General features: G+C 57.0%; 2 protein-coding genes across 3 annotated transcripts; one reads left to right on the top strand and one right to left on the bottom strand.

Annotated features, from left to right (window-relative positions):
* The first annotated feature begins 1,660 nt into the window (after positions 1 to 1,660).
* On the top strand, positions 1,661 to 20,002 carry PPP2R1A (protein phosphatase 2 scaffold subunit Aalpha). Its single transcript, XM_044991334.1, has 15 exons — positions 1,661 to 1,856; positions 10,057 to 10,147; positions 10,611 to 10,711; positions 11,067 to 11,299; positions 11,696 to 11,843; positions 11,956 to 12,111; positions 12,495 to 12,609; positions 13,235 to 13,305; positions 13,723 to 13,857; positions 14,190 to 14,363; positions 14,791 to 14,851; positions 16,777 to 16,931; positions 17,226 to 17,368; positions 17,627 to 17,718; positions 18,391 to 20,002. Exons 1-15 carry the CDS (start codon positions 1,662 to 1,664, stop codon positions 18,405 to 18,407), a joined length of 1,887 nt encoding a protein of 628 aa, XP_044847269.1. The 5' UTR covers position 1,661; the 3' UTR covers positions 18,408 to 20,002.
* A 1,644-nt stretch (positions 20,003 to 21,646) lies between these two features.
* On the bottom strand, positions 21,647 to 25,332 carry LOC123351860 (chemokine-like receptor 1). Of its 2 annotated transcripts, XM_044991540.1 has the most exons (3): positions 25,286 to 25,332; positions 24,388 to 24,492; positions 21,647 to 22,861 (listed from the first exon to the last, which is right to left on the bottom strand). In XM_044991540.1, exon 3 carries the CDS (start codon positions 22,852 to 22,854, stop codon positions 21,916 to 21,918), a length of 939 nt encoding a protein of 312 aa, XP_044847475.1. In that variant the 5' UTR covers positions 22,855 to 22,861; positions 24,388 to 24,492; positions 25,286 to 25,332; the 3' UTR covers positions 21,647 to 21,915. The 2 variants fall into 2 exon arrangements, with proteins under 2 accessions (XP_044847475.1, XP_044847474.1); XM_044991539.1 differs by lacking the exon at positions 25,286 to 25,332 and having other exon boundaries at positions 24,388 to 24,747.
* Positions 25,333 to 25,981: the final 649 nt, after the last annotated feature.

The following is a 25,981-nucleotide window of genomic DNA, read 5'->3' as shown; positions in this document are numbered from 1 at the left end:
GCCAACCTGACACGGCGCCAGCCAGCCCAGTGTGGCCAGCTGGCTGCCAGGGTAAATGGTTAAGGTCTGGTTAATGGTAAGCCTAATGCTTAAAGGAAGGATTTAGGGTGTGGGAGGCGGTTCTGACCTGGGGCAGGGGGTTGGGGTGCAGGTGTGGGGGGTGCGGGATCTGGGAGGGAGTTAGGGTGGGGGAGGGGATTATAACCTAGGGCAGGAGGTTTGGGGTGCAGGTGGGAAGCGCGTGGGGGTCTGGGAGGGAGTTAGAGTGGGGGGAGGAGGTTATGACCTGGGGCAGATGTTTCGGGGTGGGGGTGTGTGATGTCTGAGAGGGAGTTAGGGTGGGGGAGGGGGTTATGACCCAGGGGAGGGGGTTCGGGGTGCGGGTGGGTGGGTGTGATGTCTGGGAGGGAGTTGGGGGGGAGGGGATTATAACCTAGGGCAGGAGGTTTGGGGTGCAGGTGGGAAGCGCGTGGGGGTCTGGGAGGGAGTTAGAGTGGGGGGAGGAGGTTATGACCTGGGGCAGACGTTTCGGGGTGGGGGGGTGATGTCTGGGAGGGAGTTAGGGTGGGGGAGGGGGTTATGACCCAGGGGAGGGGGTTCGGGGTGCGGGTGGGTGGGTGTGATGTCTGGGAGGGAGTTGGGGGGAAGGGGGTTATGACCTAGGGCAGGGAGTTTGGGGTGCAGGTGGGGGGGGTGATGTCTGGGAGGGAGTTAGAGTGGGGGAGGGGGTTATGACCTGGGGTGGGAGTTTGGGGTGCGGGCTCTGTCTGGGCAGCGCTTACGCCAGGTGGCTCCCGGGGCTCAGGCAGGGACCGGTATGTCTGGCCCCAGCTCTCCAAGGTGGGCGTTATGACATCATTACTGCTGTGGTGACATCACAATGTGTGTTATGACATCCTCACTAGCACCATGACCTCATAGTTTGTGTGACATCGTCATGGGCATGAGGCATCATATTAGAGGCTGTTGTGCTGTGACATCACGGTGTGTTATGACATCAGCAGCAGCTATGTGACATCATTGTGGATCGGGTCTTATGACGCCACAGGTCAGTGACCTTATCACTGCAAAGGACTGTGAGTGCCGTTGTCATGGGGACGGATCCAAGATGGCCGACACCACTGTTGCTCGGGGCAACGCGTCTGCACTCCGCCCTCAAGGCCCCGCCCTCACCACCAAGTTTAGTTGCCCTACACCCCCTTCAAAGGGAGGGCTTCTTTATGGGTGGGATTTGATGCCTGTCACTCGAAGAAAGCAACAAATAGGCTGGGAGATTGGCGAGAAGAATGGAGGTCGAATCCAATAGTCTGAGGGAGGAGGCGGGTTTAAGAGTTTTTATCCAATAGAATTAAGGAGAACGCTGGATTGACAATGTGACAGTATCCAATGGGATTGGACAGAAAGAAGCCCGGGTATTATACATCTAATTGGATATTAAGGAAGGTGGGATTATGTCGGAGAATTAGCCAATGGCGTTATGGAGGAGACGGGGAAGTGCACCGAGAACCAATGGGTATAGAAAATGGGTGGGAGGAAGGTGTGGCATGAGCCAATAATAATTCAGATGATTGGTTAACTTCTCAGCCAATGATATTCCAGTCCAGATTCGAGTGCCAGCCAATAGCGTGACAGGAAGGGCGAGGCTACTGCCGAATCAGCCAATGAACTGCAACAGTAGGCGGAACTACATCCACCGTCAGCCAATGACCGTGGAGCCGCCCCTGCAAAGCGGCCGAGGCCACCCCGCGTTTTCCTTAGTGCCGGAGCTGGGAGCTAAAATGGCGGCCGCCGACGGAGATGACTCGCTCTATCCTATCGCGGTGCTGATCGACGAGCTGCGCAACGAGGACGTTCAGGTACCGGCCGGGGCTGGGGAGGCCGGGCCGCGGCCGGCGGGGGGAGGATGATGGGCTGCGGGGAGCCGCACGGCGACCGGAGCCCGGGGTCCGGCGTCCAATCACAGGCCGCCTCTCATCCCCAGAGCGGCGCTGCGAGCGGGAGAGGAGCTGGCTGATTGGATGCGAGTGTCAGATCGGGCTGAATGGGAGTCTGGGGGCCAGTGTGTCTGATTCCCCCCACCCCGTGGGTCAGATGAGAAGCGGCCGCTGATTGGCTGAACGTCTCCCCCATTCATTCCAGCGGGGTCTCTCTTGTCCTGGCTAGAGGCTTGTCTCATTCTCCCTGGGTTCAATGAGCCCTGACCCCTGATTGGCTGTGGGATGCCTATAGAGCCGATCGTGGGGTTTGGCTCACGTGACCTGGGGTGTGGCGCGAGGGGGGACTGGCTCCTTCCCAGGTATATCCCCCGTAGCCAATCACAGCCCATGCCTCGCCCCCCAAGGGTGGGGTGGATGAGAGGAGGTTGCTGATTGGCCAGATTTGGGGGGGCATGGTATACTGGGGAGTCAGGGAGCCAATCAGAGTGGCTCTTAAAAGAGTATCTTGCAGGATATACCCTGATATACCACTGAGTGGGGGCTCCATGTGGGATTGGCCAAAGGGGGCTCCCCTGTGTTATATAGAATGGGACTGAGGCCTGTGAGAGCCAATCCTTAACCTCTCTCTGTGGTTGGCTGGGGGAAGTTTCTGTCTTGGGGAGCGTGGTCTGTGGGGGCCAGTCCCTGCCACTGGCCTGTGGTATATCTGGCAGTGACCTGTGGCAGCCAATCCCGGGCGTCCCAGAGGAGATGGTGAATGTGGCTGGTTGGGGCACATCCCAGGAGAGTGTGGTTTACCACAGCCAATCCTAGGGCTTCCTTGTCCTGAGTACCTTGTGATTGGTCCTTACTACACTCCTCCATGACTAATGCTGCCCAAAGCTTGTAAAAACCAATTTCAGGGCTCCCCTCAATAAGCTGCTGCATGCAATTGGCTGGGAACGGCTGTGGTGTGGTGGGGGCATGCCCCCTCCCCCCCCATTACTGGGATTAGCCTAGGAAGCAGCTGCGTGGTTGGCTGGAAAAGTTCCTGCCATATAACTGTGGTGTATAAGGAGAGAGGGCACAATCTTCTGATCTCTTCCTTTTGGGGGGAGACAGGGCTGGGGTTGATTCAGAGGGTGCTCAGGTAGTTTATAAGCTCAGGCTAAGGATGAGGGTGGTGGGGGATGGAGCATATGGGAGCAGAGGTGAGGGGGTTGTCTGTGGGATGAGGGAGACTGGGGGTGTAATGAGATCAACATATGGCATCTTAGGATGGCCATGGGGCTCTAAGCCAGGGGTGGGCAAACTTTTTGGTCCGAGGGCCACATCTTAGTATGGAAATTGTATGGTGGGCCATGAATGCTATGGTGACTTGCCTGCCTAGTGTGAAGGTTGCGGATCTCTCACATCTAAATAGACTTGTGTAGAGCCGGTAGTCATGGTACACGTAGGTACCAATGACATGGGGAAGGGTAGGAGAGACGTCCTGGAGGCCAAATTTAGGCTGCTAGGGAAGAGACTGAAATCCAGGACCTCTATGGTGGCATTCTCAGAAATGCTCCCAGTTGCACGTGCAGGGCCAGGTAGGCAGGCAGAGTTTCAGAGTCTCAATGCGTGGATGATGGTGTAGAGAGGAGGGATTTCGATTGATTAGGAATTGGGGAAACTTTTGGGATGGGGGAGCCTATACAGGAAGGATGGGCTGCACCTAAACCAAATTGGAACCAGACTGCTGGCACTTAACATTAAAAAGATTGCAGAGCAGTTTTTAAACTAGGAGATATTGGTGGAGGGGAGGAAGCCGACTGCTGCAGAAGAGCATGTGGATCGGACAGAGACTTCTCTTAGAGGAGAGTCTTGCATCCGAAGAAGTGGGTATTCACCCACGAAAGCTCATGCTGCAAAACGTCTGTTAGTCTATAAGGTGCCACAGGATTCTTTGCTGCTTCTACAGAACCAGACTAACACGGCTACCCCTCTGATTCTGTTGATAGAGATTCTCTGGGTTATAGTCATGAGCAGAGGATGGAAGAGGATAATGTAAGGGCCAGATCAGATGAGAAACATTCACATAAAGAATCGGACACATCAGAAAAGAGCAGACAAAATAAACAGTGGCAAGTTTTTAAAGTGCTTGTACACAAATGCTAGAAGTCTAATGATGATGAAATGCTAAGGGAGATTAGAGAGGCTATCAAAATTAAAAACTCAATAATAGTGGGGGATTTCAATTATCCCCATATTGACTGGGAACATGTCACCTCAGGATGAAATGCAGAGACAAAATTTCTCGGTACTTTAAATGACTGCTTCTTGGAGCAGCTGGTACGGGAACTCACAAGGGGAGAGGCAACTCTAGATTTAATCCTGATTGGAGCGCAGGAGCTGGTCCAAGAGGTGACTATAACAGGACCGCTTGGAAATAGTGACCATAATATAACAACATTGAACATCCCTGTGGTGGGAAGAACATCTCAACAGCCCAACACTGTGGCATTTAATTTCAAAAAGAGGAACTATGCAAAAATGAGGGGGTTAGTTAAACAGAAATTAAAAGGTACAGTGACTAGAGTGAAATCCCTGCAAGCTGCATGGGCGCTTTTTAAAGACACCATAATAGAGGCCCAATTTAAATGTATACCCCAAATTAAGAAACACAGTAAAATAACTAAAAAAGAGCCACCGTGGCTTAACAACCATGTACAAGAAGCAGTGAGAGATAAAAAGGTATCTTTTAAAAAGTGGAAGTCAAATCCTAGCGAGGTAAATAGAAAGGAGCATAAACACTGCCAAATTAAGTGGAAGACTATAATAAGAAAAGCCAAAGAGGAGTTTGAAGAACGGCTAGCCAAAAACTCCAAAGGTAATAACAAAATGTTTTTTAAGTACATCAGAAGCAGGAAGCCTGCTAAACAACCAGTGGGGCCCCTTGACGATCGAGATCCAAAAGGAGCGCTTAAAGACGATAAAGTCATTGCGGAGAAACTAAATGGATTCTTTGCTTCAGTCTTCATGGCTGAGGATGTTAGGGAGATTCCCAAACCTGAGCTGGCTTTTGTAGGTGACAAATCTGAGGAACTGTCACAGATTGAAGTGTCACTAGAGAAGGTTTTGGAATTAATTGATGAACTCAACATTAACAAGTCACCGGGACCAGATGGCATTCACCCAAGAGTTCTGAAAGAACTCAAATGTGAAGATGTGGAACTATTAACTATGGTTTGTAACCTGTCCTTTAAATGGGCCTCTGTACCCAACGACTGGAAGGTAGCTAATGTAACACTAATATTTAAAAAGGACTGTACAGGTGATCCCGGCAGTTACAGACCGGTAAGTCTAACATCGGTACCGGGCAAATTAGTCGAAATTGTCAGACACGTAGAAGAACATAAATTGTTGGGCAAAAGTCAACATGGTTTCTGTAAAGGGAAATCGTGTCTTACTAATCTATTAGAGTTCTTTGAAGGGGTCAACAAACATGTGGACAAGGGGGATCCAGTGGACATAGTGTACTTAGATTTCCAGAAAGCCTTTGACAAGGTCTATCACCAAAGGCACTTACGTAAACTAAACTCATGGGATAAAAGGGAAGGTCCTTTCATGGATTGAGAACTGGTTAAAAGACAGGGAACAAAGGGTAGAAATTAATGGTAAATTCTCAGAATGGAGAGGGGTAACTAGTGGTGTTCCCCAAGGGTCGGTCCTAGGACCAATCCTAGTCAACTTATTCATAAATGATCTGGAGAAAGGGGTAAAAAGTGAGGTGGCAAAGTTTGCAGATGATACTAAACTGCTCAAGATAGTTAAGACCAAAGCAGACTGTGAAGAACTTCAAAAAGATCTCACAATACTAAGTGATTGGGCAACAAAATGGCAAATGAAATATAATGTGGATAAATGTAAAGTAATGCACATTGGAAAAAATAACCCCAACTATACATATAATATGGTGGGGGCTAATTTAGCTACAACGAATCAGGAAAAAGATCTTGGAGCCATTGTTGCCCTTATATAAATCACTGGTATGCACATGTCTTGAATACTGTGTACAGATCTGATCTCCTCATCTCAAAAAAGATCTACTGGCACTAGAAAAGGTTCAGAAAAAGTCAACTAAAATGATTAGGAGTTTGGAGAGGGTCCCATATGAAGAGATTAAAGAGGCTAGGACTTTTCAGCTTGGAAAAGAGAAGACTAAGGTGGGATATGATAGAGGTGTATATAAAATCATGAGTGATGTGGAGAAAGTAGATAAGGAAAAGTTATTTACTTATTCCCATAATACAAGAACTAGGGTCACCAAATGAAATTAATAGGCAGCAGGTTTAAAACAAATAAAAGGAAGTTCTTCTTCACGCAGAGCACAGTCAACTCGTGGAACTCCTTGCCTGAGGAGGTTGTGAAGGCTAGGACTATAAAAGCATTTAAAAGAGAACTGGATAAATTCATGGAGGTTAAGTCCATTAATGGCTATCAGCCAGGATGGGTAAAGAATGGTGTCCCTAGCCTCTGTTTGTCAAAGGGTGGAGATGGATGGCAGGAGAGAGATCACTTGATCATTGCCGGTTAGGTTCACTCCCTCTGGGACACTTGGCATTGGCCACTGTCGGTAGATAGGATACTGGGCTAGATGGACCTTTGGTCTGACCCAGTACGGCTGTTCTTATGTAATGCTCACGAAATTGGGGGTTAGGGGGATGAGGGCCCTGGCTGGGGGTGTTGGCTCTGGGGTGGGACCAGAAATGAGGAGTTCAGGGTATGGGAGGGGGCTCTGGGCTGGGGCAGGGGGTTGGGGTGCCAGGGTGTGGGAGGTGAGGACTCTGGCTGGGGATGAGGGGTTGGGGGTGCAGGAGAGTGCTCTGGGCTGGGCCTGAGGCATTCGGTGGGTAGGAGGGGGATCAGGGCTGGGGCAAGGGGTTGGGACATGGGAGAGGATCGGGGGTGCAGGCTCCTGGTGGCGCTTATCTCAAGCAGCTCCCAGAATCTCTTAGGCGGAAGCACGGCCAGGCAGCTCTGCACACTGTCCTGTTCATTGGCACTGCCCTTTCAGCTCCCATTGGCCATGGTTCCTGGCCAATGGGAGCTGCAGGGACAGGCTTGGGGCAGGGGCAGCATGTGGAACCCCTTGACTGCCGCTACATTTAGGAGCCGGAAGGGGGACATGCTGCTGCTTCCGGGTGCCCTGTGGAGCAGGGCAAGCCCCGGACCCCGCTCCCTGGTAGGAGCTTGAGGAACAAATTAAAACGTCTGGAGGGCTGGATGCTGCTCCCAGACCGTAGTTTGCCAACCCCTGCTCTAATCGCATACCTGTGGGGACGTGCTAGGGGGTGGGGAGTGTGTTCTATGACAGGGCCTGTTCTTTCTGGCTATCTCCAGGGTGTGGCTCCCAGGGTGGGTATATCAGGCAGAGTAGACTGGCCAGACAGGATGCCCCAGTGGTGACACAAGTGGAAGGGGTGTGGGAGTATTTTTTTGTGAGGGGGAGGGGCTCTGGGCTGCACATGGGAGGAAGTGTAATTTAGAGGTTAGAGCAGAGGGAGGCCTGAGAGCCAGGATTTCTGGGTTCTCTCCCCTGCTCTGGGAGGGGAGTGGGGTCTAGTGCATTAGAGCACTGGACTCCTGGGTTCTGTTCCCTTCTGAATATGAACATTGGCCCAGCTTCTCTGGGGAGTGGCGGCTGTGTAGCTTGGAAGGGGGACCGACCTTCTCAGGGATTGCCTGGATTAGTCAGGAGGGTGTTAAACTAGGAACGAAAGGTGAGGATAAAAAGAGGGAAGATACTAGCCCTGAGCACAGAATTGAGATGTTGAGAACAAAATTAATCAAGGAGCGGAAGGGCATGAAGAGAAGAAATTCTTGACTTGCTTCTACTCCCGTGCTAAGTGCCTGGGTTACAAACCAAAGGAATTGGAATTACTCATTTATGAGCAAAAGCTCAGTCGAGGTGGTATTACTGAAACCTGGCGGGATGATTTTCACAACCGGAATGTTAATATCAATGGTCATAAACCAGTGGTTTTCAGCCTGGGGTCCGCAGACTGTGTTTAAGGGGTCAGCGAAAGGTGGTTACTGTAGAAGGGTGGTTTTCAACCTGTGGTCCATGGTTCCCTGGGGGCCTGGAGACTATGTCTGAGATTTCCAAAGGAGTCTGTACTGTCATTTGAAAATTTTTAGGGGTCCACAAATGGAAAAAGGTTGAAAACCCCTGTTATAAACTATTTAGGAAGGATCAAGTGGGCAGCAGAGGAGGGGCACTGTCAAAATGGCATCACCTGTTTCTGAGTCACTGATAACTCGGAAGAAAATGACCTTGAATGCTTATGGATAAATGTCCTAACAGAGGAAGCACAAGATGCGATATTAGTTGGGGTTTACTATAGTCCACACTGGGGAAGAGGACGACAGCTCTATAATGTGCAGGAGGAAGAAGTGTGAGATCCTGAGGGGCTTCACTCTGATTGACCTATGCTGGAGCTCTCAGGCTGCCAGTATTAAAACATCCTTGGAATTTGTAAGTGTTAGAGGACAATTTCCTAACTCAAAAAGGGTTGCATCCAATGTGGGGGAATTCTATATTAGCCCTCGTCTTCTCAGTAAAGGGGAACTAATTACAGACCTAAAAACTAATGGTAACTTAGGTGTGAGTGATCATGACTTGATCATATTTATAATGTACAACCAGAATGAAGTCCAGACCAGTTAGAGATTTTTATTTGGTGCTTTAAAAGGGCCAGTTTCACAAAGCCAAAAACAATTGAGCTAAATCAACTGTGGGAGGAAGAATTGAATTAGGAAATGTGACTGATAATGGAGCACTGTTTATGAATCCCTCTTGATACCTGAAAAGCCCCAATCAAGGAAGAAAGCCATATTGGTTTTAAAAAAAAAAAAAAAAACCTGATGTGATTTAGAAGGAAAGTGAAGGAAGCTATAAAAAATGAATATATATATATATATCAGCGGAAGAAAGGGGAACTGTAGAAAATTGATAAGGGAAGCAAAGGGACACAAGAAGACATGTGTGTCCAGAAGTGTAATCACTGCCCTTTGACAGTCTCTTGCATGTCATGAGTTGTTGGGTTCTCAATGCTGTTCCCAGCAGGGCAGGGGCCAATATCAAAATTTGGCCTCAGGAGGGAGGTCTGAGGTAGCTGCAGTCAGCGGTCAAGAGCTGAAATGAATTCCTATTCCAGCAGCAATGCTCGTGTGGCTACAGGGTTGATAAAGAGTGATGTGTTTTTATTTAAATCAAGTTTTTATTTTGTTTAAATTAGAATATTTTTTTTCAAATAAACTTGCTTAAAATGAAATCTGAGTTTTATACGTTTAATATGTTCAGGCCTGAACTTAGGAGTCTCTTAAAACTTCTAAATAAAAAACAAATGCTGAACCTGTGAGTCTGTCGCAAACTTAGACTGAAAGGCTGCTTTTCTATGTAAAGAAAGATGTTCTCCCCTGATTCTAACTTTTACGGTTAAGCTATGTAAATCTGCCTCAGTAGGTCATCTACTGTATTAAGGACTTGCTCCTGTGAGGGACCGAGGACTTGCACTTCTGTGTGAGAGATTATTTAATACAAATAAATTGTACATGCTGTTTTGTGTGTGTAATTAAATTCCAGTCGCCGTCCGAATGCAGCTCCACATAAATCACGAGGAAGAAGCGAATTAGCTAGTGAACGAGCCACCGATCAGTCACTTTTTTTTCTAACAGATTACAGATGTCATTAATAAGCATCTGAAAATACTGTGCTCTAGAATTGCTTAAATCAATGTATATCGTTAGCGTCCCCTCTTAAGCAGCCAAAAGATGAATGAAGTCTAGGCTGACAGCTCCATTTAGCTGTAATTGGTGTGTTTTAATGGTCCCATCAGCCAGGAAGAATGCGCCTTTCGTTAGACCATCACTGCAGTCCAAATGGAGAAGTTAATTAAACTTGGCGATTTGAAGCGAGGCAATTGCAATCCCCTTGCGGAAAGCCGCCATTGCAAATTGCCTGCTTTAAATCGCCAGGTGGGAAGCCGATTTCAGTGGTGATTCAGATCCCCGGGGTCTGACCTAGCTTTTAGCTCAGCGTCCCCCTCCCCGGTCTGCACCGGTCACCTGGTTCTCACCCGCTCTCCTCTCCACACAGCTACGGCTCAACAGCATCAAGAAACTCTCCACCATCGCCTTGGCCCTCGGCGTGGAGAGGACCCGCAGCGAGCTCCTGCCTTTCCTCACAGGTAACCAGAGGGCTCCACGCTGGCCTCCAGGACTCCTGGGTTCTCTCCCCGGGTCTGGGAGGGCAGTCGGGCTAGTGGCTTAGAGCAGGGGGCTCTGGGAGTCAGGACTCCTGGGTTCTACCCCCACTTTGACCTTGGGTAAACTACCGCCGATCGCTGTGCTTTTTAAATGGTGGATAGCAACAGCCAGCACTGGTGGCGGAGAGCACGGCTGTTGGTGTGTGCGGGGGCAGGGGCTTTGCAGGGCTGGAGTGGGGGCTGTAGGCTTTCCACCCCCGCTTCAGGGCAGGAGCGGGCTCTGGAACGCTACTGCTGAAACCCTGTGTCCAGGAGAGTCGGAGAGACAGTGCCCTGTGTTGAGTCAACTAGCAGGTCTCGATTCCCCGCTGAACCCACGTGTCTGGCCTTTCCAAGGCGTCCCCCGCCTCGTCCTCTCCCTGCTCACCCGCCACTTCTCTTGCAGACACGATTTACGATGAGGACGAGGTGCTGCTGGCTCTGGCTGAACAGCTGGGCACCTTCACCGCTCTGGTTGGGGGACCCGAATATGTGCACTGCTTACTGGTAGGTCAGATCCCTGCCACCTAGGGCATGGAGCCTCATCATGCAGGCACTGGGGGGGTCAGGGCACCTGGGTTCTATCCCCAGCTCTGGGAGGGCAGTGGGGCCTAGTGGGTTAGAGAGGGAGTGTGGGGAGCTTTGAGGCAGGATGCCTGGGTTCTCTCCCCAGCTCTGAGCTGGGGAGTGGGATCCAGTGGGTTGGTGGGGGTGGGCTGGGAGTCAGGACACCTGGGTTTTATCCTCAGCTCTGGGAGGGGCGTTGTGGGTTTGAGGGGGGAGGGGGCTGGACTCCTGGGTTCTCTCCCCACTCCAAGCAGGGGTGGAATCAGTCCAGCCCTGATCTCACTGCCCCCCGCAGCCCCCCCTGGAGAGCCTGGCGACGGTGGAGGAGACGGTGGTGCGAGACAAGGCGGTGGAGTCACTGCGCGCCATCTCCCACGAGCACTCGCCCTCAGACCTGGAGGGACACTTCGTGCCCCTGGTGAAGCGCCTGGCGGGGGGCGACTGGTTCACCTCCCGCACCTCGGCCTGTGGCCTCTTCAGCGTCTGCTACCCTCGCGTGTCCAGCTCGGTCAAGGCAGAGCTCCGGCAGTGAGTGGAGCCTCTGTGGGGCCGATTGCGCGACTGGGGGAGACCCTCGCAGGGCTGGGTGAGAGCCCCTGGGTCAGTGGGACACCCCACCCCCACGGGGCTGGAAGGGGCCCTGCGTCCATGGGACAAGTCTCTGTTACCTCATAATCCCCTTCAGAAATGGGATCAGTCTCCCACACACACACCACAAAATATCTCTGATTGGAGGCAGTTTTGATGAGGTTCACCCTCCTTTGACTGGTCTGATCTGGGGCGGGATACCAGGCTAGCTGAGCCCATGGGGTCCCATCTGGAGTGGCAGGGAGGGGGTGGAACTGGGCTGCATGGGCCCCTGGGGCTGAACCGGGGTGACAGGGAGGAGCTGTGACAGGCGTCTCGCTTCCCCGTCCCCGGCAGGTACTTCCGGAACCTGTGCTCCGACGACACCCCCATGGTGAGGCGGGCGGCAGCCTCCAAGCTGGGCGAGTTCGCAAAGGTCCTGGAGCTGGAGCATGTGAAGGGCGAGATTATCCCCATGTTCTCCAACCTGGCCTCCGACGAGCAGGTGAGAGCCGCGCCGGGGGGGGGGACTGGGGCCCAGGACTCCTGGGTCCTCGTCCTGGCTCTGGGAGGGGAGTGGGGTCTGGCGTTAACCCATCCCTGCCTCTCCCCCGCAGGACTCTGTGCGCTTGCTGGCCGTGGAGGCTTGCGTCAATATTGCTCAGCTCCTGCCCCAGGAGGACCTGGAGTCCTTGGTGATGCCCACGCTACGGCAAGCGGCTGAGGACAAATCATGGCGGGTCCGGTACATGGTGGCTGATAAGTTCACAGAGGTGAGTGCCGCTTCCCTCCTCGCTCCAGTGATCTGTGGTGACCTAATGTTGCGTGGGCTGGCAGGAGGCTGTGGGTCGGGAGTGAGGGGCACTGGCAGAGCTTTGGGGGAGCGGGAAGCCCAGGGCTGGGATTGCAGGGGGCTGTGGGTTGGGAGGGAGGGGCACTGGCAGAGCTTTGGAGGAGGGGGGGAGCCCAGGGCTGGCATCGCAGGGGGCTGCCGGTGGGGATTGAGATCCGTGCTCAGTGTTGATGCCTGTCAATTTCCCCTGTGCTGAAATTGACGGGCTGTTGATCTGGTGACTCCCCATCTGTCTGGGGCCCGGATCCCTGGAAGGCTCTGACCTGTGAGTCCCCTGCTGACCCGCTGTCCTTCCCCCCACAGCTCCAGAAAGCCGTCGGGCCTGAAATCACCAAGACCGACCTGGTGCCGGCTTTCCAGAACCTCATGAAGGACTGCGAGGCCGAGGTGCGGGCTGCTGCCTCCCACAAGGTCAAAGGTCAGCCTTGGTGCCCCCTCTGTCTATGTGGGAGGTCGGGATTGCCCGCTGGAAGGACCAGCCGGAGGGGGTTATTGGGGGGAGAGTGGATGGGGGATGTGGGTGAGGATGTGTGGGGGATATAGTCTCCCCCAGGGGCTGGCTGGGAACCCCATGGCCGGAGCCCTGGGTAATTGGCTGGAGCTGGGATGGTGATGCCGGTCTCGTGGACTGGATAGACAGGAGGGGGTGGTCCTACCCTGCCGGGTGCGGGGTATTGATCTCAGCTGATCCTGGCCCCTTGTGGGGGGGTTGGGGGAGGGGAATGGAGGGTGGGTATGATCCTGGCCCCTTGCGGGGGCCTTAGGGGGAGGGGAATGGAGGGTGGGTATGATCCTGGCCCCTTAGGGGGAGGGGAATGGAGGGTGGGTATGATCCTGGCCCTTTCCGCTGTTGTGGGGAGATTTGGGAGGGAGCAAATAGACTTGGGGAGGGAAAGGGGGTGGGGGAAGGTCGCTTGCTGCATGTCTGAACTCGGGTCCCCTGTGCCCTGCGCCAGCCTCCTGAAGCAGCTGGCCCCAGCCCCCCATGGGAGCTGCTTCCCTCTCGTTAACCCCTCGCCCTGTTCACCATCTGCCCTCCCCAGAGTTCTGCGAGAACCTGTCAGCCGACTGCCGTGAGAACGTCATCATGACCCAGATACTGCCCTGCATCAAGGTACGGGGGGGGGCTTGGCCTGATCCCCTTGCTGCTGGCATCCCCCCCGCAGGGGAAGGATGGGTGGGCGGCAGGGGAGCACAGGAGTACAATGGGGTAGGGGGAAGCATGGTGTGAGGGGGAGGAGGGTGTGAGAATAGGGGGCACAGGATGTGGTGGAAGGGCAGGGAAGCATGGGGAGAGGGATGTAGAGGGCCCGGGGGGGCAGGGGCGTAAGGGGATGGTGAGGGTTGGGGTCGAGGTGCCACCAAGGACAGGAGTGTGAAGGGGTAGTGGGGCGGGTGGGGGGTGTGTGGAGGAGGCATGGGGGGCTTAAGGAGAGGACGGGGGTTGTGGGAGCAGCCCCTGCAGCTCACAGTGCCATGAGGCCGGCGTCGGCCCGTCTGCGTTAACACCCCCCCTTTCCTCCCCGAGCAGGAGCTGGTGTCGGACGCCAATCAGCACGTCAAGTCGGCGCTGGCCTCCGTCATCATGGGGCTGTCACCCATCCTGGGCAAGGACAACACCATCGAGCACCTGCTGCCGCTCTTCCTGGCCCAGCTCAAGGACGAGGTGAGCGCCCCGCCCCAGAGGTGGCTGCATTTCGGGGCCACTGTGCTGTGCTCCTGTCTTGCTGGTAGCCATTTTTTCCTTTGGGAAGAGCTCAGTGGGGTTTAGTGATTAGAGCAAGGGGAGCTGGGAGCCAGGACTCCTGGGTTCAATTCCTGGCTCTGGGAGGGGAGTGGGGCCTAATTGTGGGGAGGTGGGAGCACAGGACTCCTGGGTTTTGGCTCTGGGAGGGGAGCAGGGTCCAGTGGTTACAACATTGGGGAGCTGGGAGCCAGGACTCCTGGGTTCCATCTTGTGTGGAAAGCCTTTGCTCTGAGCTCTGCCCCTCCCCCCAGTGCCCTGAGGTTCGGCTCAACATCATCTCGAACCTGGACTGCGTCAACGAGGTGATCGGCATCCGGCAGCTCTCGCAGTCGCTGCTGCCGGCCATCGTGGAGCTGGCCGAGGATGCCAAGTGGCGTGTCAGGCTGGCCATCATCGAGTACATGCCCCTGCTGGCCGGGCAGCTGGTAAGGAGGCCACGGGGAGCGTGGGGGCTTTGGGATCCAAGGCCTGGAGGGTCAGGCCTGGTTGGTGGTGTCCTGTCCCTTGCTATGCAGGGGAAATGCCTGGTCAGGATTTGAATGAGAGGCTCCAGGCTTCTCACTTGGTCAGGGCTGGCCCCGGTACCCCAGTGTAGCACTAGGGGACACTGTGCTGCGGGTGGCTCTCCCTTGGCCGTCAGGGCTACCCCTGATGCCCTAGGGGGCGCTGTGCTGCAGGGAGCTCAATTCATCAGGCCTGGGGTTGCTGGGAGCCAGGACTCCCGGGTTCTCTCCGCCAGGAGCCCCTCATCTGTGAAATCAGCACGGTGCCTGTTTTCCAGGGGCCCCGTCTCTCCCCCCATGTCCCGGGTCAGGCACGGAGTTCCAGGGCTAACGGTCTCTTCCTTCCCAGGGGGTGGAGTTCTTTGACGAGAAGCTGAATTCCCTGTGCATGGCTTGGCTGGTGGATCACGGTGAGTGTCGCTCCGGGGACACCCCCTCAGGGCTTCCCCCCCATGGCCAGTGCTGGCTCCTGGGCCCTTGGTTTGAGTGGGGACTTCACCGCTGCAGGGTGGAGCCCCGCGACTCTGACCGAGCAGTGGTGCATCGTGGGAGATGGGCTCTAACGTCACAGGAGGCAAAGGCTGCTCGAGGCTCCTGCAGAGGGCTGGGCGGTGGGACTCCTGGGTTCTGTTCCAGCTGTAACCACCAGCAGGGTGTGGGTGCGCTTAGAAATCGGGGGTCTCTCTCCTTCCTTCCTTGGTTTCGACTGCGCTCTTCAGGCCAGAGCCATCTGCCAGGCGCCGCTCAGACACAGGCGCTGCAGAGGCTCTGCGTCCTGCTCGAATGCAAAGAAATTACCCTTCGCTGGTTAATTGCCCTTTGGTCTGTTGACTTATAAGGGCTCCCAGAGCCCCATCCACTTGGTCCGAGCTGTCACAGCCGGTGACACTGACAAGATCTAGGTCACTTCCCCCAGGGAAATGCAATTAACAGGAGTCTGGTCGGTTTCAGGACAGCTTGGCTCTTCAGCTGTGTGGCTCAGCTCAATGCTATGGGGTGAGCAAGACCCAGTCCCTTTCACTCCCCCACTGCTCTGGAAGGGAGTGTGTGTGTGTGTGTGTGGGTAAATCCACTCCTGAAAGGGGTTATGTGGGGGGCAGGGGGAGGTGAGAATTCCCCTCAGCTGCAGGGCAGAGGGTGGGACAGAGGGCTAGAGATGCAGCATCCTAGGCCTGCGTGTGTGATTCGGCTTGGGGTGGAAATGGTGAGGCATCCTCACCTCTAGGGTGCCCCTTGTGGCTGGACATGGCATTGCATAGGGCTTTGCCTCTTGTACCCTACCTGTCCCCCTCCGGTGGCTGTTTCCAGTCCCAGCTGGGGTCTTCTCCCAACTCCATCTCTGGGGAGTCGGTGGCTCGGGTCTCCGCCTGTCACTTCACTCCCCTTCCGCAACAGCAAAAGGTCCCGCTTAGAGCCCAACACAGGTGCCCGAATTAATAGTTCAGCCCCTCTCAGACTCCACCGAAACCGTCTGCTGCCTGACCCAGCGCCTCTCGCCTTGCGTCTTCCCCAGCAGCTTCACCCGCTGCTTCCCTTCGCCAGCCACTCCTGCAGTTCATCTCTTCCTTATCCTGGCGGGCCCTGTCTCAGGACTCCACCCCCCCACTGCCCCCAGAGCCTGCTCTGCTTCCTGGGGGGGTGGCTCAGCCTGGCTTCCTCAGCTCTTCCCAGAGGGGAGCCACCTTGTCCCCACCAGATCAATTCATGTGAGAATAAGGCCCAGATCCAGACTGGAGGTATCTCTGGAAGATGCTCTTAGCCACGCACAAGCTGTAGGACTCCCCCCGGGGGGAGCTGGAGGAAATGGAATGGCCTGCGCTATGCGGCGAGGACGCCGGATCTAGTGCGGCGCTTCTGGACTCGGATCATGCAAAAATCCCAGCTCTTGTTTAAAAGGAACAGCCAATTCTTCGCCGCCTTGGCCATGAGAAGCCCCGGGGCTGGTGGGGATTTCTAATGGCATCCGATGGGGGATTATTAAGGACAATCAGCCACTCCTGCGCAGCAGGGAAAGCTGAAGCAGCAGGTGCCTGTGTTTTACATGAGAATTCCCAGAAACGGAGAGGGAAAAACCTCGACAAATACTGTTTTCCTCCCAGTGTTTTGCGGGGCAGCTGCCGAAAATGGGGAATAAACAGGGCACCTGGTGAATGTGGGCTGCCGGGGCAGGGTGAATTGTAACCCTGAACGCTCAGAATCCAGAGGGTGATGCTTCCTAGCCCAGATCTCCGGGTGGAGGGATCGGGGTTAACATGCCACCGTTGGTAGCCAGCAGCCAGGATTGGCGCAGAGCCCCGGCCACCCCCCGTTGACGCGTTTTCTCCTCCCTTTCCAGTCTACGCTATCCGGGAGGCAGCCACCAGCAACCTGAAGAAGCTGGTGGAGAAATTCGGCAAAGACTGGGCCCACGCCACCATCATCCCCAAAGTGCTGGCCATGTCGAACGACCCCAATTACCTGCACCGCATGACTACACTCTTCTGCATCAATGTGAGTGCCCCTCTGGGGGCAGGGGGAGCCCAGACGCCTGGGCTGGGGGGGGCCTAGGGGTTAGAGCGGGGGACTGGGAGCCAGGACTCCTGGGTTCTCTCCCCAGCTCTGGGAGGGAAGTGGGCTCTAGGGGTTAGTGCTGGGAGCCAGGACTCCTGGGTTCTCTCCCCAGCTCTGGGAGGGAAGTGGGGTGTAGGGGTTAGTGCTGGGAGCCAGGACTCCTGGGTTCTCTTCCTGTTTTGGGCGATCGGCACAGATTCAGCGCTGGCGTAACGCTCTCCTCCCGCCCCCCAGGTGCTCTCGGAGGTGTGCGGGCAGGAGATCACCACCAAACACATGCTGCCCACTGTGCTGCGCATGGCGGGTGATGCCGTGGCCAACGTCCGCTTCAACGTGGCCAAGTCCCTGCAGAAAATAGGACCAATCCTGGACAACAGGTACAGCCGTGGGGTGGGGCGGGGCTGGGAAGGGGTGGTTGGGATCTTCTAGAGGAGTGGGGATGCTGGGGGTACTGAGGCAGGGCTGGGGGGCATCAAGGGGAGGGGCAGAGGGAGGCAGGACTCACAGCTGCTGTTCACCTCCTCCGAGTAGTTGCGATGGGGGTGGGGGATTCCCCAGGCCAAGGTTCCAGTCTGCTCTCCCCCCCATATCTCTTGCTCTGTGGGTCCCCCTAACTGCCCCACTTCACCCCGCAGCACCCTGCAGAACGAGGTGAAGCCAGTGCTGGAGAAGCTCACACAGGACCAGGACGTTGACGTCAAATACTTCGCACAGGAGGCCCTGACCGGTACGGGGAGGGGGCTGGGCCCGGGTTGCAGCCTTGGGGCTGGAGGGAGCCGGGTGTCGCTGGGCCCTGCCCGACTGATCCAGCCTCGTGGGGTCCTGTGGGAGTGGGGGGTGCTAGGCGAGGTCTGTGGTCATTACCTCCCGTCACCAATCCTCCCCAGCTGTGGGGGGACTCAGACCTGCTGGGAGCCTGGGGTTTGGGGGTGTCTTGGTCAAAGACCCTCCTCTGCTGTGTGTGGTGGGGTGACCATAGTAGGAGGCTCCTTTATGGAGCGGGGAGACATCCAAGTGGTGTTGGGGTTCAAAGGGGAGGTTCCAGATGGCCTCTTCTCCCCCCAGGGCAATCAGCAGCTGCCCCCCCAATGTCTGAGTGGGTTCCCTGCTCCCCTCTGATCAGGCTCTGCCTTGAATCCCTCCCCCACATCAGATATGGGGCAGCATTGTATGATTAGGGCTGTGTTGGGGTGGGGGCTTCTGGGTTTCCCCCTCTCTGACCCAAGTGTGTGTGGGGGTTGCTTTGGTGATACCCCATCTGGCTTCTGCGATTCTCCAGTTGGGGGGGATGGGCCTGCAGGGAGAACCCCCCCCAATCCGGAAAGGTGGCAGGGGAGGGTATCTGGGGCTGAGAGCCGTGGCCCTGTGATCTGACCCCCTCTCTCTCTCCTCCCCACAGTGCTGGCGCTGGCCTAACCCCGAGGATGTGCCCTGTCGACTCCCCGACGTCCAGCCGCCGTCGGCCCCTCGCTCCCCGGCCCCTCCCCAAGCCTCTGTGCATGTGTATGAGCCCCTGTTGGGTGGAGGTGCCCGACAGCCCAATACAGACCCCCTCCCCCCTATTCCGATCAGCCCCCTGCTCGCCAGGGGATCGCTGCCCTTCCCCCTCCGAGGGTTCATCTCCCGTCTGGTCACTCACCCGGGGCGCAGCACTCAGCCCCCCAGTATCTCCCCCCACACTCAAACACTGCAGTTTGGGGGGCGGCTCGTTGCTCCCGGAGTCCCCCATCCCTGCGCTGCCTCCCTCTCTGGATGGCTCGTCGTGTCCCTTCTCGGCAGCTTCGCCCCTCCCGTCCCTGCCCAGCGCGTGAGGGGCGCAGGAGGAGATGGGGGGGACGGGAAGCGGGGGCGGGGCTGCTTTCAGCTGGTTTTATGCACTGTTCCACAGCCACCCCCTGTTGTCCCTGCTCTCCTCCTTCGTCCGTCTGTTCTCACTCCCCTCCACTGAAATCCGCCGCCTCCTCTTCCCGGGCAGCATTAAACACCCTCCAGACTCAGCATCGCCATCCTAGGCCCCCGGCCCTCCCAGAGAGCCCCCCCATAGCTCTGAGGGGGGGGTAGTAAATAGCGCTCGCCCCCCAAAATCAAAACCCATCCTAATGCCTGAACCACCCCCCCTGGGGCAAGTTTTAAGCAGAGCAAAGACCAAACCTCCCCCTGGAAACAGGTTTCTTCAATGTCCGTTTCAGGGCTGGTCAGTTTCACCCTGGCGGGGGGGGGTCTCCTTTGTCAGTTTCACCTTTGGGCTCTGGGCAGGTTCGTGCTGGCAGGCGCCCGCCCGATGCCAGCCTCAAGGAGGCTGCAGACGCTTCTCAGCCATGGGGCAAAGGGCCTGAAACCCCCCAGGGCGCCCTCTCCAGGGTGTGAGATGCTGATTAGAACCGGGGGGGCCCCCTGTGGGGCAGCAGGTCAACTGCCATCCTCAAATCAACCCTCACAAGGGTCTGAGCCCCTTTCTCCAGCCCCCATGGGGAGCTGGGTTGGGAGAATTGAGCTGGAATTTTACAGGCAAGGTGGGGGGGGGGGTGTAAAATCTGCTCTGAGTTCACCCCTTGGCCTCTCAGCTGGGGTAGGGAAAAGCCCCCACCCTTCAGGGGCTGCTGAGTGGGCAGGAATTGGAGCAGGATTTCCCCTGGGTTCTAGCCCCATGGCCGTCAATCCTGCGCCGTGCCTCTGCTTTAAGTTCTCGGGGGTTGTGCCCCTCGCCTGGAAGGGGCGGGGCATCACAGCTGTCTGGTGGGGAATGGGGTGCGTCTTGGACCACTCCCCCTCCCGCCCTTACCACGCAAACGCCTGTGCCCCAGCGTGACCCTTCCCTTCGCTGCTGCCCTGGTGGTCATGCACTGAGCAAATACAGGGTGATCCCTAACCCCCCCGCACCCATTAACACAAGTCCCCCCCCATCCCCCTCACTGTTAGTGAAACGTCACTTTCAAGCTAATGGGATTTTTTGTGAAAACTTGTTTTATTATTTTTTTTCTTCTCCATGATTAATAAAACGCTCGATCGTTCTTGCGTGGTTGTGGTGTGGACAGAGCCGCGTGGTTGTGGTGTGGACAGAGCCACGTGGTCCTCAGGGCGGGGTGGAGGGTGGAACAGGAGGATCTTAGAGGGCTGGAGCAACGTTAGGGGGCAGTGGGGTGCAGGGGCTGTTTATACAGGGCTCCCTCACCTGCTGCTGAGATGCAGCCACCTCTGGGGTGGGGCACTGGGGCTGATTCTACAGGAACCCCTCACATGGTGCTGAGATGCAGCCAGCTCTGGGGTGGGGTAGCTGTTTATCCAATTCCAGAGCAAGGCAGCTGCAGCGGCCGAGACAGGCCGTAATAGAAAATCCTGTCCCCCCATGAAACCCCCGTGGGGACTTGTGGGCGGTGGAAGGGATTTGAGCTGGGGCTGGCAAGTCGAGGGCCTCAGGCCAAGCACTGAGGGAGTTTGTGACCCTTTCCCTGGAATTTCAGTCTCCTCCCAGACTAGTGCTGCAGTAGCCGGGGACCCTAGGACCATCCCTGCCCCCTGAGCCAGCCACTCCCCCACCGTGGTGCTCTGCCCCCTATAGAGGAAAGTGCCTATGTCCTGTTCCCTGTCCCCCAAGCCAGCCTGGAGCTGGGTCTGCATGTTCCCTGTCCCACTGAGCCAGCTGGTTCCCCAGCCTGGAGCTGGGCCCCTTTGAGGGGAAGGGCCCCTCCCCAATCACCCGGAGATCAGCCTCTCGATCCAGTCCTTCTCTCCCTATAAGTACCATGACTGTTGGGGGCAGAGATGAGTCTGTTACCCCTCGGGGGGGCTCTTCGTACCCCCAGCGGAGGCCACCCCCTCCAGGAGAGCTGGCTGAGGTTGTCCAAAGGGCAGAATCTGTCGGAAAACGCCGCTGGGTTGAAATCGACACAAGCTGGGGAACGCGTCTGTTCAGAGGCAATGGCGAGGGAGGCGGGTTCAAAGCCGCCATTCGAAGGGAATGGGCCGAGCTGAGTTGTTTCATTTCAAAATTACCCTTTTTGGGGGTTTCCCGATGAATTTGATGATTTTGGTGTTTCTAAGACAGGAACCAAAGCAGCGACTGACCTGGGTGCGTTGTGCAATGGAGCAAAGGGAAAGGCCAGAATGGGTTTGGTTGGGTTTTTGGAACACGTCAGAGGCAAACAAGTCCCTGTTTCCGGGGCGGGGGGGAGTTGAGTGTCATGTTTTGGTCAATAGTTAGTTTTATATGATAATTAATTGGTATTTGATCAATTGTATTTAACAAGTCCTGGTGGCATCAAACTCTTTCAATGCACCCAAACCAATCTTGGGTTTGGGTTTTTGGCGCGTTTCACAATCCAGTATCTTTATATTAGGTCTCTTTTGTTTCCATTTTGGAACCAAGGTGGGAGGAGTTTCCTTCCAAACCGCACGTGTGCTTCCTGGCCAGCTCCCACCCGAGGCCAGGAGAGAGGAGGTGGGACATGGGGCTTGAGATCTTGGTGCTAGCCACAGCTTTGCCCCCGGCCTAAGAGGAAAGGACCCAGGGGCAGGTGACATAGGAAAATGTCCATGTCCCAGGCAGGGCCTCTGGTTCATAATGGGCAGAACCCCCCTAGCCCACCCCCTGCAGCACAGCACCCCCTAGTGCCACCTGGGGCATTGGGGCCATCCCTGACTGCCAGGGGAGCCCCCACCTCACCCCTTGCAGCACAGCGCCCCCTAGTGCCACCCAGGGGCATGGGGGCCAGCCTTGACTGCCAGGGGAGAGCAACCCTAGCTGGCTCCCTGTGGCACAGCACCCCCTAGTGGCATTGGGCTGGCCCTGCCTGCCAGAGGAGAGCCCCCACCTCACCCCCTGCAGCACAGCGCCCCCTAATGCCATGCTGGGGCATCAGGGCTAGCCCTGACTGCCAGGGGAGAGCTCCCCCCGCCGGCTCCCTGCAGTACGGCGTCTCCCCCGTCACACATGGGTTGGTGGCGCCTCCTCGAAGGCTGCCTTGAAGGCCTGCACCAGCGGCCTCCGCACGGCGTCCTGGAACTCCCTCCCGGCAAAGACGTAGAGCAGGGGGTTGATGCAGCTGTTGAACATGGCCAGGCACTTGGAGAGAGGGATGGCCACCAGGCGCACGGCGCTGGGCATGTGGGCCGTGGAGATCCTGGCCAAGGCCAAGGCATGGTAGGGCGACCAGCAGAGGAAGAAGCAGAAGATGACTCTGGTGACCACCAAGAGGGGCTTGCTGGACTTGGCCAGCCTCTTCCGCCTCATGGCCACCACCAGGATGGAGTAGGACACGGAGATGACCATCAAGGGCAGGAGGAACTGGGAGAGGAAGATGAACACGGTCAAGATCTCGGCCTCTTGGCGCCTCCAGTCTTGGAAGACGTCCAGGTTGCTGCAGGAGCTCCGGTTCCTCTCCAAGGAGAGCTCGGAGAAGAGGAAGGAGCTGGGTACGAAGGTGGCCAGCGATAGGGCCCAGATAGCGGCGCAGGCCACCCAGCTGAGCCGCGGCGTGCGGTGATTGCGGCACCAGACCGGGGCCACCACCACCACGCACCGGTCCACACTGATGGCGCTGAGCAGCAGGACGCCGCTGCAGAGGCTCAAGCCGAAGAGGCAGTTGGCCAGCTTGCAGGCCACGGAGCCGAAGGGCCAGTCCAGATCCAGGGCCAGGTACAGGACGGTGACCAGGATCAGAGAGGTGGAGGCCACGTCGGCCACGGCCAGGTTGAAGAACCACACGGTGTTGGGGGTCCAGCGCAGCTTCCAGCCCGTGACCCACAGCACCGCCCCGTTCCCGGCTGCCCCTGCCAAGAAGATGAAGCCAAAGGCCACGGCCGTGGTGACCTTCATGGCCTGTCGCAGCGAGGCCTCCCCGGATGTGGCGTTGATGGGCAGCATCGCCTTGCTGAAGAGACAGGGTAGGTTGTGAAAGGTCCTACGCTTGGGTTCTCTCCCTGGGGGTCAGATGGGGGGCTGGGAGCCAAGACTCCTGGGTTCTATCCATGACTCTGGGAGGGGAGTGGGGTCTGGTAGGTTAGAGCAGGTGGGGGCTGGGAGCCCGGACACCTGGGTTCTATCTCTGGCTCTGGGAGGGGAGTGGGATCTGGTAGGTTAGAGCAGGCAGGGGCTGGGAGCCCGGACACCTGGGTTCTATCCCTGGCTCTGGGAGGGAGTGGAGTGGAGTCTGGTAGGTTAGAGCAGGCAGGGTCTGGGAGCCAGGACTCATTAACTGGGCCACCATTGGGGTCCCAGTCTCAACTGAATGCTGGATGATCCAAACCTCCACTCCCACCACTACCCGTGTGTGTGTGTGTGTGTGTGTGAGAGAGAGAGAGAGACCCCGCTGGAAGGAATGAGTGTGTGTGTGCACATGCATGTGCATGTGTGTGTTATGGCTCCCCCGACCCGTCCCTCTCTCTGAGCCCCGCTCATTTAGTGACGCTAATGGGAGCAGTTGCATTGACCGCAGGCCCCCCTCCCTGCTTTGTTCCCAAACAACCAGCTGGGCCCAATGCTTCCATCCTAATGCGGCAATTTCCCAGCCCCATGGGGGTGAGAGCTCAGCTGGGTGCTGTGCTAGCAGGGGGGCCGGCAGCGCTCGGCACTAGGCGAGGAGCCAGGCCCCCTGCCCCTGTGGGGGGTGGTTAGGGCTTGAGCATGGCTGCTGCACGATCATCGCTCCAGCAGCCGGCGGCTGGAGCCCAGGCCCCTGTGCCAGCTGGAGGGAGCGAGGGGGGTGGGGAAGGAAGTGGGGTGGGAAGGAAGTGGGGTGGGAGAATTGGAGTCAGGACTCGTGGGTTCTATCCCCAGCTCTGGGAGGGGAGTGGGGTCTAGTGGTTACAGTGTGTGGGGGGGAGACTGGGATCTGGGACTCCTGGGTTCTATTCCCAGCTCTGGGAGGGGAGTGGGGTCTAGTGGTTTGGGGGGGGGCTGGGAGGCAGGACTCCTGGTTATTATCCCCATGTCTGGGAGGGGAATGGGGTCTAGTGGTTACAGCCAGGGGGTAGGGGGGGAGAGTGGGAGCTGGGACTCCTGGGTTCTATCCCCAGCTCTGGGACAGGAGTGGGGTCTAGTGGTTAGAGGGTGGGGGAGGGGTTGGGAGGTAGGACTCCTGGGTTTTAGCTTGAGCTCTGGAAAGAGTGGTGTCTAGTGGTTAGAGCAGGGTGGGGGGCGGGGAGGTTGGGAGCCAGGACTAGGACTCCAGGATTCTTTCCCTGGGTCTGGGAGGGGAGTGGGGTCTAGTGGTCAGAACGGGGGGCGGGGGGGTGGAAGCCAGGATTCCTAGATTCTATCCCTGGCTCTGGGTGGGTTTAAGGTTGCCAACATCATATTTCAAAAATAAGGGGGCGTTTTCTTAACCCCCCGCCCCACCCCCCGATATCGCTATTCTCATTCTCATTATTATTAACAACAACCCTGAGCACGACTCACCGACATTCGCCAGGGGGGTTTCTTGCTGCTTTTTGCAGAACTCAGCGAGTCCTGAGCTTCTTGCGGGGAGATGAAAAGCCTCGTCCTAAGCGCTGGTTGGTAGCCCTGCGTGTGGGTCAGAGCAGGGGGGCGCTGGGAGCCAGGACTCCTGGGTCCTCTTCCTGCCTCTGCGACTGATCCGCTGGGGGAGCGTCTGTCGCTCCTTCCTCTTCTCTGGCGTTCACGCCTCTGTATAAATACTATCTCCCCCCGCTCTAACCACTAGACCCAACTCCGTGCCCAGAGCTGGAGAGAGAATCCAGGAGTCCTGGCTCCTGCCCCTCCCCCCACTAGACCCCACTCTCCTCCCACAGCTGGAACCCAGGTGTCCTGCCTCCAAGCCCCCTCCCCTCCCGCCAGGAACAGAACGTACCTTCCCTCCCCTGCCAGTTCCCACCACCCCCTGGCGGGACCCGTTCACCTGTCCCCCCCTCCCTTGCAATGTTCCCAGACACACTGTACAGCTGTAGCCAGAGCAACGGCATCCATCCTCAAGGTCTCCGCTCCAGAGAAGGCGGGGAATGGGGGGGAGCCCAGCCCTGGCTGTGAATAGAACCCAGGAGTCCAGACTACTCCCCTCCCCCACCCGCTAGACCCCACTTGTCTCCCAGGAGTCCTGCCTCCCCCATCCCCCATCTAACCACTAGATACCAGTCCCCCTCCGAGAGCTGGGGGTGGAAGGAACCCAGGAGTCCTGGCTCCCAGCCCCCATCTAACCACTAGATACCAGTCCTCATCTCAGAGCTGGGGGTGGAAGGAACCCAGGAGTCCTGGCTCCCAGCCCCCCTGCTCTAACCCATTAAATCCCAGCTTGCCCCTCCCCCCACCAATTCCTCACAGCAAAATCGAAACCACTCACCTGAGGAGGATCAATTCTCCAGGGATTAGAGTTGGCGGGGGGGGGCTGGGAGCCAGGACGCCTGGGTTCTATCCCTGGCCCTTAGAGCGGAGTGGGGTCTAGCGGGTTGAAGTGGGAGGGGCTGGAGCCAGGACGCCTGGGTTCTACTCCTGGCCCTTAGAGGGGAGTGGGGTCTGGAGGGGAGAACAAAGGACGGGCTGGGAGCCAGGACTCTTGCCTGTCCCGTGCCTCAGTTTCCCCAGCTGCCTGAGGCGGGTAGCGCTGGTTTCCCGGGGGGTGGGGGACTAGGCGCTGGAATCAGCCGTGCTTGACGTGGTTTCTATTATACATACGGGGTTTGCAGTTTGGGTCAAGGGCTCTCAGAGCCCCCTCCCATACAAACTGTTCCAGCAGCCGGCGGGGGGGGGGTGTTTAACCCTGTCTGGTAGGAGCCCAGAGGCCGCGGGGATGGGGGCCAGGCTGCCCGGCCCCCGGACAGGGAGAGGGGCGCGACTCACCTGGCTGCGGCTGCCGCCAGGTCCGGGGGGGGGGCCGCCGGGCGGGGGCGGGTCCGGGTCCGCTGCGCAGGGAGCCGGGCCGGGCGTGTGTGTCTGGAGGGAGGAGTGAGGGGGGCGGGGAGAGACTGTGTGTGTGTGTGTGTGTGTGCTGTCCGTGCTGGAGGGGATCAGCCCTGCTGTGTGTGTGTGTCCGTCCGTC

The sequence above is a fragment of the Mauremys mutica genome, chromosome 17, assembly GCF_020497125.1.
Source record: "Mauremys mutica isolate MM-2020 ecotype Southern chromosome 17, ASM2049712v1, whole genome shotgun sequence".
NCBI lineage: Eukaryota > Metazoa > Chordata > Testudines > Geoemydidae > Mauremys > Mauremys mutica.
This window is presented reverse-complemented; position numbering and strand designations above follow the sequence as displayed.

What these genes read in the sequence shown, in the direction of transcription:
- PPP2R1A (XM_044991334.1), top strand. Translation starts at nt 1,662, where the DNA reads ATGAACTGCAACAGTAGGCGGAACTACATCCACCGTCAGCCAATGACC. An exon ending in GTCAAGGCAGAGCTCCGGCA is followed by an intron (nt 11,300 to 11,695) that starts GTGAGTGGAGCC and finishes CGTCCCCGGCAG; the next exon opens with GTACTTCCGGAACCTGTGCT. An exon ending in AGATACTGCCCTGCATCAAG is followed by an intron (nt 13,306 to 13,722) that starts GTACGGGGGGGG and finishes CTCCCCGAGCAG; the next exon opens with GAGCTGGTGTCGGACGCCAA.
- LOC123351860 (XM_044991540.1), bottom strand. Translation starts at nt 22,854, where the DNA reads ATGCTGCCCATCAACGCCACATCCGGGGAGGCCTCGCTGCGACAGGCC.